Source organism: Dasypus novemcinctus, chromosome 23 (assembly GCF_030445035.2).
Source record: "Dasypus novemcinctus isolate mDasNov1 chromosome 23, mDasNov1.1.hap2, whole genome shotgun sequence".
NCBI classification, from domain to species: Eukaryota; Metazoa; Chordata; class Mammalia; order Cingulata; family Dasypodidae; genus Dasypus; species Dasypus novemcinctus.
In genome coordinates this window covers 17143117-17158701 of record NC_080695.1, presented here as the reverse complement: position 1 = coordinate 17158701, position 15585 = coordinate 17143117, and the positions used below count along the sequence as shown (strand labels likewise).

Below are 15585 nucleotides of genomic sequence, written 5' to 3'. Positions count from 1 at the left end.
CAGGACCACTGCGAGTTTTCACTTTTTCGGGGTGCTTACCTGGACAGGGCGCTGCCCGGTACACCTGTGGCCAGGTGAGGCACGGGGAGACGGCAGTGTGCCCGAGGCCTCTGTGGCCAGCTCGCTCTGCTGTTTATACAGATCAGCCGGGGCTGCAGACCAAACACTCGGCTACCCCGCCACGTGCTGAGAGCCAGACTCGGGGATCTAGGCCGCGCCCAGTGTGCGTCAGGTTCACGGCAGCCGCTGGTCTCCACAGACTCTTAGACGCCGGCGGCGCTGCTGGCGCCCTGCTCTGTCTGCTAGCACCATCTGCTGGCAGCATCCCAGCTACCGAGCCACAGGCTAGGCTGGAGAACCCAGTGGGGAGGCCGCCGAGGTTTCGGGTGGGCACGGGGCCCAGCTGCCGCATGGAGGGTGGAGAGGCTGGGCTCCCCGTCTGCCCCATCGTTCCCTGGCTCAGCTCACTCGGAGCATGAGGATGGGGGGGGCTTTGCCAGTTGTTGGGACCTCCATGCAGGTCCCTCCCAGCGTGACTCGCTGTCTCTGGGCCCACTGGCATTCAAGGGCAAGTCCAGCTGATCCCTGCTATACCTGAGCAACAGAGAGCCCTAGTGGTCTGCTCCAGGGGACCGTGAGGAGGCTGCCCGACAGGCGGGGCCACCCAGCACCCTGCTCCTGGGTGGAGCCTGCAAGATGCGCTCCCAGCAAGGGACTGCGTGGGAACTGCACGTCTGGGAAATGCTCCGCACCACGTCCTCTCTGGGAGAGGGCACAGCAGAGCGCACGGCAGCCATTCTGCAAAGCAGCCTGTTTGGCCCAGTATGGCCCAGTGCTTGCTGAACATTTGGCAGCTGGCCCTTCCTGCTCACCAGGAATGTTCCACTCCCTGCTGGTTGGGTTGGTGACACCGAGAGCTGAGTTTGTCCCCCAGCGGAGACCAGCAGGCTGGGGGCTGGGAAGTGCCAAGCGCAGCTCCGCTCCTGCTCGGATGAACGGCTGGGTCCCTGTGGCCACACCTGAGGGGTGTGTTTTAGGTGGCCATTCACGCGTCCACTCAGGACACTTTCCGTAAGCAGTGACCATATTTCGTGCAGACTGGTTGGTCCATTCTGATGCTCTGATACAGACTAAGAAGGCACACGCCCACGGTGACCCCCAGATGCAGCAGCGTGCCCTCAGGGCCGCTGCCCACAGTGTCTGAGTCCGGAGTGAGTTAAGGGGTGACCCAGCTGACAGTCCTACCCCTGCCTCGACGTGGAAAGACATTTGGCATCGGGGTGCTGCTTGTTTGTTCTGAGTGGTGGGCAGAGGCCCGGGCCAGTCTGACCCGGGACGGGGGCCGAGCACAGTCCAAGGCGCGTCATCTGGGACCGCCCCTGCCTGTACCGTGCCCCACAGCCATCGTGGAGGCCCAGTGGGCAGACAGCGGGAAAGAGGGTTTAACGGGCTCTGAACGGCCAGCAGGGAGCCTCTGAGCTCAGTGCCAGCTCTCTGGGTCCCCCACTCCACCTGCTAGGGGCGTCTGAGTCGAGGAGAGCCTTCTCTCAGCCCACCTGCCAGGTGGAAGCTGGGTCCTGCGGGGGCTCAGAAGTGGTCCACAGAGCCAACGGGGACGTGCCTGCCCTGCCTGATTGGCAGTGGGGAACAGTGCTGGTGTTTCTTGTTTTTTCTCTGTTTTTCCCTTTGAGGGAACTTCAGCCCCCTCCTCCCCTTCACATGTTCTCTTGTGGAGGGCTGGGAAACAGCGGGCCTGCTGGCACAGGGTCTCTGTAGACCCCAGCCCTTCTTCCTGCCACCCCATGGCCCCAGGCAGTCCTTTCTCTGGGCGTGGGCTGATGAGAAAGGCTCTGGGTTGGGGGGACACAGGCTTCCCCTCCCTTTCCATACAGCGCCGTGGGAGGGTCTGCGTGACCCCACGGCCTGGCTGGATGGCGGGTGCTGGCCTGGAGCACAGGCACCTGGCGTTGGAGGCCCGGGGGACCACAGCCTCAGTGGCCCCTTCCTCCTGGACCGTTGGGGGACCTTCAACCTGTCCATATCCAGGTGGGCTGGAGCTCAGCCACACACTGGGGGCTGCCCCTTCCTGTTTCCGGGAACAGCCCAGCTTGGGAAGGGAAGCCGCTGGCAGAGGTGCTTACGGCTGAGCAGCACCCTCTGCTCTGGGCCCCGGCTGCATTCCAGAGCCCATGGCCCTCCGCTCACCCAGGAAGCCTGTCAGGGCCGCGCAGCCAGTGACCAGCGGCGAGGAGGTGGTGGGTGGGGCCTCGGGAGAAGGGACCTGTCATGCAGGATGCAGGGTCGCCCGTGCCACTGACATGGGGAAGGGTCGGGGCTTCCCCTGGCACCTCCCTCCACAGCACTCAACAGCTTTCAAAAGCATCAGCTGTTTATTCAGATCAGTTCAGGGCAGTCATTTGAAAAGTGCATACACAGGACAGCGCCGAGCTACACAGTGCCCATGCATAAATAATCAGCGCAAGCCGGGCGACGGCTCTGCAGGTGAACCGCGGCCCACTCAGGCTTAGGTGGCTTTGTCCTCAGCAGACCTTCCTAGAAGACGCTGGCCTACATTCTTCCTTCTCAGTTCCTAAGACTCAAGTTCAAACTTGAGTTTGAAACTTCTCTCAGGTGCTAAATGGAGATGACGTTCCTTGTGAGACTGTTTCCTGCGCACCGGAAGGCCCCGCTCGTGGGAAAGCAGGCCCCCGCTGCTGCAGGCCCGCAGCCCTCCCACGAAGGCTGCACAATGAGGCGAAAGCCCCAGAGACCCCGTTTCCAGGCTGCAGTTTGCTTTCCCCCTTCCCCAAGCTGCTCCCAATACCTGAGCCTGCCTCCCGACAAGCGCTGGGGCTGCCCTGAGCGCCCCCTCCTGGCCACTGCTCCACAGGCACCCTGGCTGCCCCTGACCTCGGGGAACTAGGCCCGCCAGAGCTGGGAGAGTGCTCTGGGTGAAAGAGAACAAGTACACTATTCTCCCAGATGGCGTGCCAACATGGTTTGGGGTGATGGAGAAATTGTGGTGATGGCACAGCAGAATGTGGTTATAATCAGAACTGTCACGTTGTATAGATGTTACCACACACACACACACACACACACACACACACACACACACACACACACACGATACGCTCTGTGCCACCTTCCCTACAGGAAGCTCCGTCAGTAGGTCCGCCTCATTCTACCCTGATGCCGCCAGGCCAGGCATCCCACACACAGAGCAGGCGGAATGGCCGGCCTGGAGCTGGGGCGTGTGCCTCCCAGCTTTGGGGAGCAGGATGAGGCCCAGCATGGCCCCCCTCAAAAGGCTCAAGCCAGAGAAAGGGCCTGCTGTCCCCTCCTGGCTGTGGGGAGCCACTCATTCAGAAGAGCCAGGGGCCTCTCTTCCTGTCAGGACACAAAGCAGCCGTCTTGGCGGGGCGCTGAAATGCCTTTGCAAAAAAATTAAACCAGAAGAGCTTTTCCAGGAGGGCTTCAGGGAAGTACAGATGTGATGGGTGATGGCAGGCGGGTCCCAGGAGGGGTGTCTGGAGGGGAGGTGGACGCGTCCTTCGGAAGATGCCAGAGCTCTCGGCCAGCCCGGCGTGAGAGGTCCAGGGTACTCCAGAAGGGTCACGGCCTGCATCGATGCTTCGCGGCACATCTCCCCAGAGGCCTCAACCTCAGAGGTGCATTCCCAACCCGCTGTCACATTCCCACCAGAATCTTCCATCAGCTCCCACCAGATTTCACAGCACAGACAACCCAGACCCTACAGAAATAGTAAGCTGTCACAAGAGATGAGATCAGCAACAAGGAGTCCAGTGACTATAAAAGCAAAAGGCTCCCTCTCCAGGTCGCAGTGGGAGAGGTACCCGTGCTTGTGGAAGCAGCAGGGCGTGGAGGCGTGCGGGGAGGCTGGCATTGTCGCGAGTATGTACACCGCCCCAGGACCTGGCTCTAAGCCTCCCAGCTGCCCTTACTGAGACCCCAGAACCCACGCTGCGCACGGCCGTGTAAAGGGGTGAGCCAGGCCCCGTGTCCAGCTGAGGCGGGGGAGCACCGTGGGTGGCTTGCCGTCGCTGCTGAGGTACCTGGTGTCTGCATTTGGCTCCCGACCCTGTCACTGCAGGCCGGCCCGGCGGAGGCGCTGTCTCGATGGAAGACCTTCAGGCTGCCTCCGCCAGACCACCCTGCTCGGAGGCTGGGGCCCGGGTGGCAGGGAGCTGGCCCTCTGCGGGCACAGCGTGAGGGGCAGCTAGCTCGGGCTCAGGGGCCATTCTGTGGCCTAGGGGAGGCCTCTACGCTCCACGCCCTGTCCCCAACCTGGTGGCCTCACTGGACCCCAGGCTGGCTGGGAATAAAAAGAACCGGAACCTCCTGGGCTTCAGGGCACCCCTCGATGAGCTCAGCCTCCTGACCGGGGCGTCTCGCATGGGACACCCACAGCTTTACCTCCCCCGCCCTCCCCAGGGCCACACCCCCCACAGGCTGCTGAGCGGAGCGTGACCCCGGGCTCCTGCCTCCCCGCCCCAGGCCAGGTCCCCCAAGCCAAGGGGTAATCCCTTGTCCCCCCAGCTCCAGCCCGATGTCGCAGCCCCTGTCCTGTCACAGCGATGTGGCACCACTGGAGGTGCCCATCCGGTCTTCAGGGCAGTCCCTTCTCTGATGTCCCTGTACCCGCTGGCCGCACTCCACGTCTCTGAGAGCACCCTTGACCACAGGTTGAGGGGCAGGTCCCCTTAAGCATCCTCAGCTGCCCCAACGCTCCCCAGCAACGCACAGCGGGCACCCCCCTCTCGGACACCCTTCTCTTTCCTCGACACAAGGGGCATATCTCCAACTCAGGAAATTCCAGGGCCAGAGTCCACCGCTCCCCTCCCGAGCTCTCGGCAACAGGGTCTCTTGTTTAACCAAAGGCCGCCACTTCCGGAAGGGGGATTTTCCAGAGGCCATTGGGCCTTCACTACTCGGCGGTGTCCGCGGCAGCCCTGCTGACCCCCGGCCGGGCCGTCCGGCTCCCGGGCCCGGCGCGCGTCCGTCCCCGGGGGCGGCCCTCACACGACCTGCAGGCTGCGCTCGTGGCCGTCCAGCTGCACCTTGAGCTTGTGCAGCTCCTCGATCTCGCGGTTGTGGCGCTCCGTCTTGTGGCGCACCAGCGAGCGGTAGAAGTGGACGGTGAAGACCACGAAGATGAGGCCCACGGGCACCATGATGATGGTGGACACCAGGGCGGCCTGCCAGCCCGTGTGGCCGCCGGGCCCGGGCGGGGGGCCGGGCTGGGGCCGCGCGTCCACCGGGAGGAACTTGATCCAGCAGAGCAGGACCACCTCGGCCAGGAAGAGCAGGATGCCCAGCACCGTGGAGAAGCCCCACGCCAGCTCGATGTAGGGGTGCATGCGCTCGTGCGGCGACTCGCTGATGGAGTTGAGGTTGTGGATGTTGCTCACGGCCTCCACGTTGGGCAGGATGCAGGTGCTGATGAGCAGCGCGAAGAGGTGCACGGCCACCAGCACGGTGGTGCAGGCGCTGAAGGCGATGAGCAGCGGCCGCGGGTACTGGTACTGCGTCTCCAGCTGCACCTCCACCATGGCCACCTGCGAGGCAGAGAGCGTGCTGCGGCCCTTCCCGCCTGCCTTTGTTCTACCTGCCTAAAGAGCTCGCTGCGGACGAGGCTAAGAAGCGCAGGAGAGGGTGAAGACACGCGGGGCGGGGCGGGCGGGGTGCCTGCGGGGGGACCTCACTGCCACGCAGGGCAGAAGCCCCCTTTCCCCGGGAACGTGTCCGGCAGCGGGAGAATTTGCTGTTTCGCGTCAGAGCTACGCTGAAATGGAACTTAGCTGCAAAACAACTATGGTTTTTCAAAAGAGTAAAAACAGGCCTTCCCAAAAGTGAGAAGGGTGAAGGGTGGAGCTCTGCTGGGACGCAGACTCCACGCTGCACAGCTGGTGGCCTCCCACCACCCGGCTGAGCCCAAAGAGCAAAGCCCACCTCCGAAGGCACAGGAAGGGGTAGATAAATGAAGGTGGGGTGAGGAGGGGAAATTGTGGGAAGGGGGCTGGGCAGGAAAAAGTGAGCCGAATCATCAACCACCACTGCAGGATGCCCACAGAGTATGTCGAAAATTAACCAATCAAGAAACAAGCTGGGAAGCGGATGTGGTTCAACTGATAGAGCGGCCGCCTACCATATAGAGGGTCCAGGGTTTGACCCCCAGGGCCTCCTGACGCGTGTGGTGAGCTGGCCCATGCACAGTGCTGATGAGCACAAGGAGGGCCGTGCCACGCAGGGCGCCACCACGTAGGGGTGCCCCATGTGCAAGGAGTGCACCCTGCAAGGAGAGCCGCCCCGCGTGAAAAAAGCACAGCCCGCCCAGGAGTGGCGCTGCACACATGGAGAGCTGACGCAGCAAGATGACGCAACAAAAAAGAGACGCAGTTTCCCAGTGCCTCCGGATAATGCAAGCGGACACAAAAGAACACACGGCGAATGGACACAGACAGCAGACAACGGGGGGCCGGGGGGGGAGGGCGGAAATAAAATAAATCTTTGGGGGAAAAAAAAACGAAACAAGCAGTCTGAGCATGGCATAGAGGCGGAATGCTGGAAGCAGCCGCTGGCCGAGCTAGTGGCTCCTTAATTTGCAAACTATGTGCACAGTATTACACTTTGATGAGGAAAGAGTATTTTAAAATGGAAGGAAAAACCCAACTCCTACAGAGGGCACCAGGAGTCCCTCTTATCTCCATGGCCAGTGAGTTGGGGCCCTGCCTACCCCGCACCCTGAGGTGCGGCCACACTGCAGACAGGCACGGGCCCTCCCACGCCTCCCCCACGGCCACCCCCGGTCCTTTCAAGATGGCTTCCCATGCCCCTGCCTTCCCAGGGGAGGCTCCAGTCCAGGGCTCATTCCACCAAGAAGCAACAAGGACCTCTTCCCTGACACCTGAGGTTAAGAAACCAGACTAGGGGTGGGGGCGTGGGGGTGGGGTGGGAATGCAGAGAGAAGCCAGAGGGAGGCTTTCCCATTTTTCCACGGTTTATATTCTAGATCTGAGCCATCCCTGTTGTAAAAAATCTACAAGAAAGATTTCACAACTCCCTCGAACAAGTACCGCCTCTTAGAGCAAGCCACCTCACCCCCTGTCTTCAGGAAATGGTAGGTAAAAGGAAGATATGACAGCCCTAGTAGACCACAAGCTGGATGGCAACTAATTCGGCAGTGGTTATTGCTGGGGCCATTAAATAAGACAGCAGTCACAAGACTGGGCTGAGGGGTGGTCTTTTTTTCAGTGTCCACGTGACCGAAGATAGACTCTTAGATTCTTGTTACCACGGAGGATATGGAGCCAACAAAAGGATGTCGTAAACCGCAGAGCACTGAGATAAGAGCTGAAGACTGTGTGTGGAGGCGTGGGGGTGGGGCATACAAGGAAAGCAGTTTTGTTCTGCCTCCTGAGGAGAAAAGGCTAAAAGGCCGTTTTTCGTGTGTTTACGTGGAGGTTTTGCCAGGGTGCCTGGGCGTACTGGCTGTCTGTGCTGGGGAAGGACAAACATGCAGGAGCAGCTTACGGGTTGGCTTAAGCGCTTGTCGCTGGACAGACGAACGGCTGGACAGCTCTAACTGGGGAATGCATAACAGCAAGAGGGGCTTGCTCCTGGCAAACCGCCCGTGTCCCCCGTCCACGGTCCCCCCGGCCCCTGCCCCTATCCCGCGAAGGTCACACACTGAGGAACTCCCCTCCGTGGCCCCGCCTGGCCCTGGCTTCCCCAGGCGGCTCTGCAGGCGAGAGGGCCACGTTGTCTAACCACGCAGCCCTCCCCAGGCTGGCCGGCACCCTGCGCGCCAGCCTGGCCATCCGGGGCTTGCGTGCATCCCTGTTTCCCCGTTATGGGTGGGTCTACAGCTCTCCTGAGGGGCGATGTTGTCAGCAGGCAGGGACCCAGCGTGGCTTTTGAGATGCACCCCCAAAGTGCTCAGGGAAGCTGGTACAGAGGGGAGTCTCCCTAAGTGCTGAAGAAATGGATGGGTGATGACAGAGAGTGGCTACCACTGCCACATGAAGGACAGCACTCCCGGCCGCCGCCGCCACCCGGCTGACCCGGTATTCCTGTCCCAGCGTCTCGGTGTCACTGTCACTGTCCTCGTGCTAAGACCACGTCATGCCCCCGAAGGCTGCCAGGGAGCCTCAACCACTCCTCTTTCCGGGTTTCCTGCGCTCTCTTTCATATGCCAATCCAATTTTAACCAAGGATTTTGAAGCCTTCAATCGCGGCGAGCACTTTGTTGGCTGGTAAACACCCTGAAGCTTCCCCAAGTTTGGAAATCTAAACATTTGCAAGATCAGGGTCTTCAAAAGGCAGCTGCAAACAGGAAGCCATTTCCGAGACCTGGGCCCGTACAGAAAGGAAGTTGTCTTCCTGCATTAAGCCTGAATACTGCTCAAAATTAGAAAAGGATAAGCCAGAAAAATTGCCTGCAATACTCTAACTCTGAGGTGTGGAAAGCAAACTTTAATTTTCATAGGGACATCTACACTTTCACACATATTCCTCAGCAGCACGCTTGAGAAAATATTTTGTCTTTTTAGTGTGATGGAAGTCATGGTAAGAAAGTCCTCTGAGCCCAAGGCTAGGGTGGCAAGGGACCACACGCTTTCCTATGTTAGAGGAGTTAAACTCGGGACCTAAAAAAATAAGCCTTTGCTTTAAACAGACGCCGCCCCGGCACCGGCCCTTCCCGCGTAGTGGCCCTCACCCCAGATGGCGGCCCCGCCCTCGTGCGAAGGGCCCGTTCTCCCAAGGGTGGCCCAGAGGACACTGAGCAGACCCTTGTCACGGGAGTGGGCCCCACGCCTCCCTCCGACAGCTGCTGCTTTTCTGCACTACCGACTTGACAACGGAGGTTCTAGGCTCTGGAAAAACAATTATTTAGACAGAAGGGGAAAAACCGCTTCCGGCCCACAGCCCAGGAGGGGTGGCCGCAGACGTGAGCCAGCTCTGCCCTGCGGAGTCCCGGCAGCCTCCCCTCCGACAGCTCCCTAGAGGGGTGTGGGTCTGGGGGTTCGGGAATCAACGGGAGGGGCCCCTCACAGGGCCCGCTGTGTGGCCCGCGCCCTCTGCCTCAGGCTGACCCTTGTCCTTGGGGTGCCACACAGGGCAAGCCTGGCGGGCCGGCCGGGCCTCAGGCCAGACGCTCTGCTTCTTCACTCGAGGCCACACTCGGGGAGCATCTGCGTCCCCAACCTGGGGGCTGAACGGAGCAAACTCGGTCAATCCCGCAGATGTCCAAACTCGTGGGTGTCATCCAAGATGGGGTGGCCCGGGGTCTCCTTCTCTAGGAAGCCCTGTGTTTTCATTACCCACTGCCAACTTCCCTGCCGAGCTAATACCTTCTGGGGAACACAAGAGCGTGGCAGGCTGGGTGAGGGCCCCGGGGTCGACCCTGGGTTCCGCAGCCCCCCTCGCCCTCTGGGGCACCGGGTCTTCCTATCGGCCCATGCAGGCCGACGGGGGCCCCGAGAGAGCGCTGTCCTCCGGCAGCGCAGACCCTGGCTTGGCAAAAGGCGCCTTTTGCAGCCCGCGTCTCCCAGCGCGATGGCACTCACCATGGCGAAGCCCGAGAGGAGGGCGGAGGTGCGGCTGGAGGCCTTCAGCTTGGCCCTGCTCAGGTAGAGCTTCCTCCAGGACAGGGCCTGCACCGAGTGGTGGTTGGAGGTGACCAGCTCCAGGTAGCTGCGGCGGACCCAGTCCCGATAATCCATGCCCTTGAGGCCGGGCTCAGAGCAGGCGGGCGTGGCGGGGGCCGCGGGCACGTTGAGCTCGGCGCTCATGGTGGGAGCCAGGCTTGGGGCGGGGAGAGACACACTCAGGCATCCTAGAGGGTTGCTGGGGCCTGGAAGAATCCAGAATCCAAGCCCCTTTACCCTGCCCCGGGGGCCGCCGTTCACACCCCACACCAGAAGCCGGGGCTCCGAAGGTAGCATGAGTGTGGGGCCCGGCTCTCTGGGGTGCCCCCCCCCCGCTCCAATGGGGATGTGGGGCTGTTTGGAGGGGAGCAGGTCAGGTGTGCACTGGGCTCCGCCTCGGCAAAGGGGTCCCTCCACAAGCTGGAACTGGGCCCCTCGTCCCCAGGCTCAGAGCGGTTCCAATCAGGTGGGCCCCTGAGTCAGTGCAATGCACAGGTTGGGACCGAAAGTTCTGAACAAATCCCTCCGTTTCCACCTTCAAGGAACAGGGAGCTGCAGCATTAGGAAGAGATTGGCCCTAAAGCTGCAGAACCTGCCTTGACGCCGTGGCGTGGGCCCCCCCCCCCGCCCTGCTGGACTTGGGGCGGCTTGCAGGGGGCAGCACCGCAAGATTCAAAACTGCCCCTCAATGTCCAGCTACCAAGTATGAAACGAGCATTTCCAAGGAGCCGCTAGTTTCTCAAATCCAACTTTCATCAGTACAGTTCACGCCCCAAAGTATGTGGTTTGTAAAACTGAAGTAAATCCACCTTCAGGCTGGGAGGGAAATCTTGACCAAACGCACATCTAAACCCACCAACTGCCATGAGCAAAAGGAGACCGCGGGCCCAAGAACAGACTGAGCAGAAAGCCTGATCCAGCTATAGTTACACATTTAACCCCCAAACTCCAGGACTCCAAATGGGGGTTGGTGATCCCACAAGGCTCTAAGCCACCACGTGGGCTGCCGGGCCTCGGGTACCTGGCTGCTCTCTTGGTGACAGGTACTGACCCTGAAGCTCAGGCTCACGCTGGCCCCATGAAAAGCCTACTTAAGGCCATGACAAATGATCAGCGTCTCTAGGGCCCGGGGGGCCCAGCTGGAGGGCCGGTGGGCAGGTGTTATTTAACCAGTCAGCAGCCGGGAACATGCCCCTAACTTGGTCTTTAAATGCCATCTCTAAAGAGTTCGACAGGCAGGGCCGGGGGTGGGGTGGGGGTGTCTGTCTTTTTTCTTTTGAGGAGGTACCAGGGATTGAACTGGGGCCTCGTGACCTCGTACGTGGGAAGCAGGTGCTCAACCACTGAGCTACGCCTGCTCCCCGTCTGTCTCTGTCTTTTGGTGTGTCTCTCTCTTTGTCCTCTGCCAGGCTGCAGAGGTACAGCTTTCACTGGCTAGCAGGATCCCCGAGAACAGTTCTGTGCCCTTCTATTTCTGCCAGGGGATGCCAAATACTAGGTCATTTATAGGACTGCCAACTTGGGAGATTTGCTCCTCACGCCCCTCTGCAGCCAGCAGCACTCTCATCACTGGGATGCGCCTCACGCCCCTGGGAAGAATTCAGAGAAGTTACTCACCAACCAACTCGTTGGTCAGCTCCAAATTATTTCACATCATAATTTGGAAATGCATCTTTTCTCTTTTTTGCCAGGTCTATCTAACAGAGTTGAGCCTGCAGGTATGGTGGAGACAGTGGAGGGGTGGAAGACGAGATGCACAGAGCATCTGTCCTTGCCCCCTTCATCTTGCATCCAGTAGATGCTTCTAAGCCCTGGTAGAAGACGGCACTTGGACTTAGCCATCAAAGATCAAACAGGAGAGAATCTCCATCCTCAGGGCACTGCCCAGTGCCCAGTGCCCAGTGGGGAGATGGAGAAGTGGGGATTCTCATCTGATGAACTAAAAGCTGCAGCCGAGGGGGTGTGAGGGGGTGAGGCAGCAGACAAGGTGCTGGCCCCCTCAGCCTTGGGTGGCAGGGGTCCTCGCAGACAGCACTAGGGAGCAAGGTTCTAGATGACAAGGACAAGGTGGTGAAGGCAGCCTTGGCAAAGAGGGACCCAACCTCAAAGACAAGATGCTGCTCATAAGGGTCCTGAGCAGCAGGGGGACAGGCTCCCCGCGCACCCTGGGGTGGCTCTCATTCCAGGGCACAGGGGGAGAAGGCTGGCTGCCAAGGGGGGCTGGGAAAACCCACCGGGGAAAGGTAGGATGCAGGGAGTGGGGGGGGGCGTGGCCACAGGTGCCTGGGGCAAGTTGGTGAGTGGAGCAATGACCCTCATCAGAGGGTCATTGTGATCTGTGAGCCCCGGGAAATGGTGGCTGACTGGGAGGACAGGGACGTGAGGGGGGGGGCTTCCAAAGGGGCTAAAGGGCTGGATGGGGTGAAGAAAGAATCCAGGGGCCGCCAGTGAGCTTGGGCTGGGGCTCAGGTTTGAAAGTAGAGATGGAGAGCTCCAGGGGCAGGAAGCCTGCGGGTGGCCTCAGCGGGTGGCCAGGGGAGGCTCCGCCCTGGAGATGTCCCCAGAGCCGGCAGGGCTGGGGAGGAAAGGCCATCTGGCTGCTCGGAGCCTGGCCCCGAAAGAGGGAGCGACCCAGGATCAGATAGAAATCCATCCTTCACGCTCCCAGGGCCACCTTGTGCCCCCAGGGGGAGAGCAGGGACGGGTTGCTCCCACCCAAGGCTCAAGCAGGGGCTGGGGTGGGGCAAGAAGGAGCTGGCCCTAGCAGTCAGGTGGCGGAAGCTGCGCGGATGCTCTCCCTGACCCGGGGTTCTGTTTCTCGGTCAGCCGGAGGGAAAAGAGGGCTGTCCCGTCCGTAGGCTGACGGTGACCCTCTCGAAAGCCTCTCGAAAGCCGAGCGACTCTCCCTGGCACGTCTGCCCGAGCCATTTCTGCGGGGCAGGTTTTGGGTCCTGCCTGGCCGACTTCCTCCTCTCCTTATCTGGGGCACGGGCAATGGCGAGCACGCAGCTCCCCGGGCGTCGCCGACGTCGGCTTCTGATGCTCGCGATCGCTCACAGGCGCGGGGAGGGGGCCCGGCGGCCCCGCACAACCCGATCTACGTCCCTTCCCCCGGGGGAGGCCCGCACCCCGGCCCCGCCGCCCTCCTCCCCCCCAGTCGTCTCCGCGCCGAACCCCACCCAGGGATCCCGCGCGGGTGGGGTCCCCGGGCCGCCCCCCGCCCCGCCGTCCTTCCCTCCCCCTTCCGCCCCATCCCAGCCCCGTCCAGGGAAAGGCCCGGGGCCCCCCCTCTCGGATCTCCCCGCTCCCATTCCGGGCTCCCCCGCCGGGCGGGGATCCCCCCACCCGCCGGAACCCCGCGGCCGAGGGGGGGCGCCGGTCCGCCCGCCGAGCACTCACCCGCGCTGCCGGCCCGCCCCGCTGCAGGCGGCGGTGGCGCGGCCGAGGGGCCTGTGGCCGGGCCGGGGCGCCGAGCGCCGCCCCCTCCTCCGTCCGCGTGTCCCGCGGGGTCCCCCCCAGCCCCGCCCCCGCCGGCCCGCCGCAGCCGCTGCCAAGGCAACGGCGCGCCGCCGCCACGTGACCGGCCGGCGGGGCGCTGCGGGCCACGTGACGGGCCCGCCCCGAGGGGCTGGGCTCGGGCCCCTCCGCCGGGCGTCTAGGGGAGGGGTCCCCCCGGATCCCCCCGGGTCTCCCCGCCCCTCCCAGCCCGGGCGGCGGGGCCGGGCGCAGCTGGACAGACGGGCTGCGGGAAGTCGGCGGCCACACGCAGCGCCCCGGCCCCCGAAGACCCGAGCGCGCGGGCGGATCCGGGGCGCGCGCGGGCGGATCGGGGGCGCGGGGCGGACGCGGGGGCGGCGCGGCCGGGCTGGGGCACTGCGCGGCCCTCGCTCTCGCTACGCGGCGGGACCTGGCGCGGGCCCTGGGCGGGACCGTGAGGCTGCGCTTTCTCCGTGCCGGGGGTGTCTGCGCGCAGGATGGAGCCCGGGCCCCTCGGGTGGCCTTCGAGGGTGTCCCAGCCCAGTCGCGGGCCGGGGTGGTCGAGAGGCCGCGACTCCTGGTCCCGGGTTCCAGCCGGCAGGGCGGGGCGGAGGGGAGGTAGGGAGCGCGGGAAGAGAGTGGGGGAGGCGAGGCTCGGTTGGGGAAGGGCCTGGGTGGCCCCGGGCCCGCCGGGGTGGATCGCGCACTAGAGCTGGTGCGGTCGTGGCCGGGGCCACCCCACCCACGCAGAGACCCGGCGAGGCCCGTGAGGACTCAGCCCGGTGCGACCCGCCCGGGGCCCCTGGTCGGCGCGCGGGTGGAGCTCCTGGGGTTGAACGTTCCGCGGCTTCTCCGGTCCCTTCCACTGCTGCTGCCGGGAACTGCTCACCCTTGACCAGGGGACTCTCCAGTTTACGGCTGAGATATTAAAACAGGAATGTTCTGCGTCTCAGGAAGTGCACATTGGAATAATCCACTAAGAGGCGAGATGGGGTCATACCAGCCCATCCGAGCCAGGCGGCCCCTTGAGTCCTTCCTTCATGATAGGACGCATGCCCTACATCGGATTTTTCCATCTGTCACAAAAGCACTAGGCTGTGACACATTTATCGAAAGGAAAGAAAAATTCCACTCACTGTCAACCAGTCTAAGATCTCGGACAATTGTAAAAGTAGATGTTAGAGATGCCAGACCAAATCCATTTATACTTCAACTTGCATTTTAGGGACCATGGCGGAAGGCCGGAATGACCCCTTACTCCAGGACACTTAAAAACAGCCTGAGCCAGTTTTATAGCCAGCAGCTTTCTGGGGCTCATAGACGAAGGGCAGGTGAAAATCCCAGGTCCCATCCTGCCCCTCCTGGCCCCTGTAGAGGGCTACATGAAAAGCGTGTCTGCCATTGCTCTGTGCATGGCCAGGGGTCACAGTCCTCAAAAAGCAACCGTGCTGTGGATTTCACACCACCAGCTCTTTGTAAAACAGGCTGGAAACAGGAAGAAAACACTTTGTAAACTACAGTAGTTGCATCATAGATGAAATTCTTTGAACAACAGTCTCTTGCTCTTTGTGTTCTCACGCTTAAAGCCTGAATCTGCACTCCCTTTAGAGCTTCCTATGCGTTTGCAATGCCTCCTCCCCCAGGCAAAAGTATCCTGCATGCCCCGACAGAAGCAAATTAAAAGTTGAAATTACTTGTGCTTTTCAGAGCCAGTTTCCTAGCTGAACAGAGAAAATGACATTTCCCCCCATACTAGAAAGAGGAGGAGGGAAACGGACTTTGGCCCAGTGGTTAGGGCGTCCGTCTACCATATGGGAGGTCCGCGGTTCAAACCCCGGGCCTCCTTGACCCGTGTGGAGCTGGCCATGCGCAGTGCTGATGCGCGCAAGGAGTTCCGTGCCACGCAAGGGTGTCCCCCGCGTGGGGGAGCCCCACGCGCAAGGAGTGCGCCCGTGAGGAAAGCCGCCCAGCGTGAAAAGAGAGAGCAGCCTGCCTAGGAATGGCGCCGCCCACACTTCCCGTGCCGCTGACGACAACAGAAGCGGACAAAGAAACAAGACGCAGCAAATAGACACCAAGAACAGACAACCAGGGGAGGGGGGGAAATTAAATAAATAAATAAATCTTTAAAAAAAAAAAAAAAAAAGAAAGAGGATGGTGGCAGGACCCACTGAAAAGAGACGGGCTGTCAGAGGGCCCGCCTGGGGTGCATCAGAGTGGAGGTTACCCAGAGACGAAGGAGGTGCAGGCACAGGTCACCAGTGCCAGGTGCCCAGTGGCGCAGCCGGCTGCCTGGCACTATCCCTGAGTTGGGGAACTTGAATTTGGCAAGTCACTTCCTCACCCAGGTCTCAGCTACCCCATGCTTGAAAAGGACCAATTCTTTGAGGCCTACCCCAAAGACCCACACCTCTTGCCCTCCTTGCCACCCCACCCC

The 15585-nt window shown here is 61.7% G+C and overlaps 1 protein-coding gene across 3 annotated transcripts; it reads right to left on the bottom strand.

The window, feature by feature from the left end:
* Positions 1 to 2371: 2371 nt before the first annotated feature.
* Positions 2372 to 13149, bottom strand: ORAI2 (ORAI calcium release-activated calcium modulator 2). Of its 3 annotated transcripts, none has more exons than XM_004448294.3 (3): positions 13071 to 13149; positions 9591 to 9828; positions 2372 to 5579 (listed from the first exon to the last, which is right to left on the bottom strand). In XM_004448294.3, exons 2-3 carry the CDS (start codon positions 9813 to 9815, stop codon positions 5040 to 5042), a joined length of 765 nt encoding a protein of 254 aa, XP_004448351.1. In that variant the 5' UTR covers positions 9816 to 9828; positions 13071 to 13149; the 3' UTR covers positions 2372 to 5039. The 3 variants fall into 3 exon arrangements, with proteins under 3 accessions (XP_004448351.1, XP_004448356.1, XP_012384028.2); XM_004448299.3 differs by having other exon boundaries at positions 9591 to 9877; positions 13071 to 13136; XM_012528574.3 differs by lacking the exon at positions 13071 to 13149 and having other exon boundaries at positions 9591 to 12801.
* Positions 13150 to 15585: the final 2436 nt, after the last annotated feature.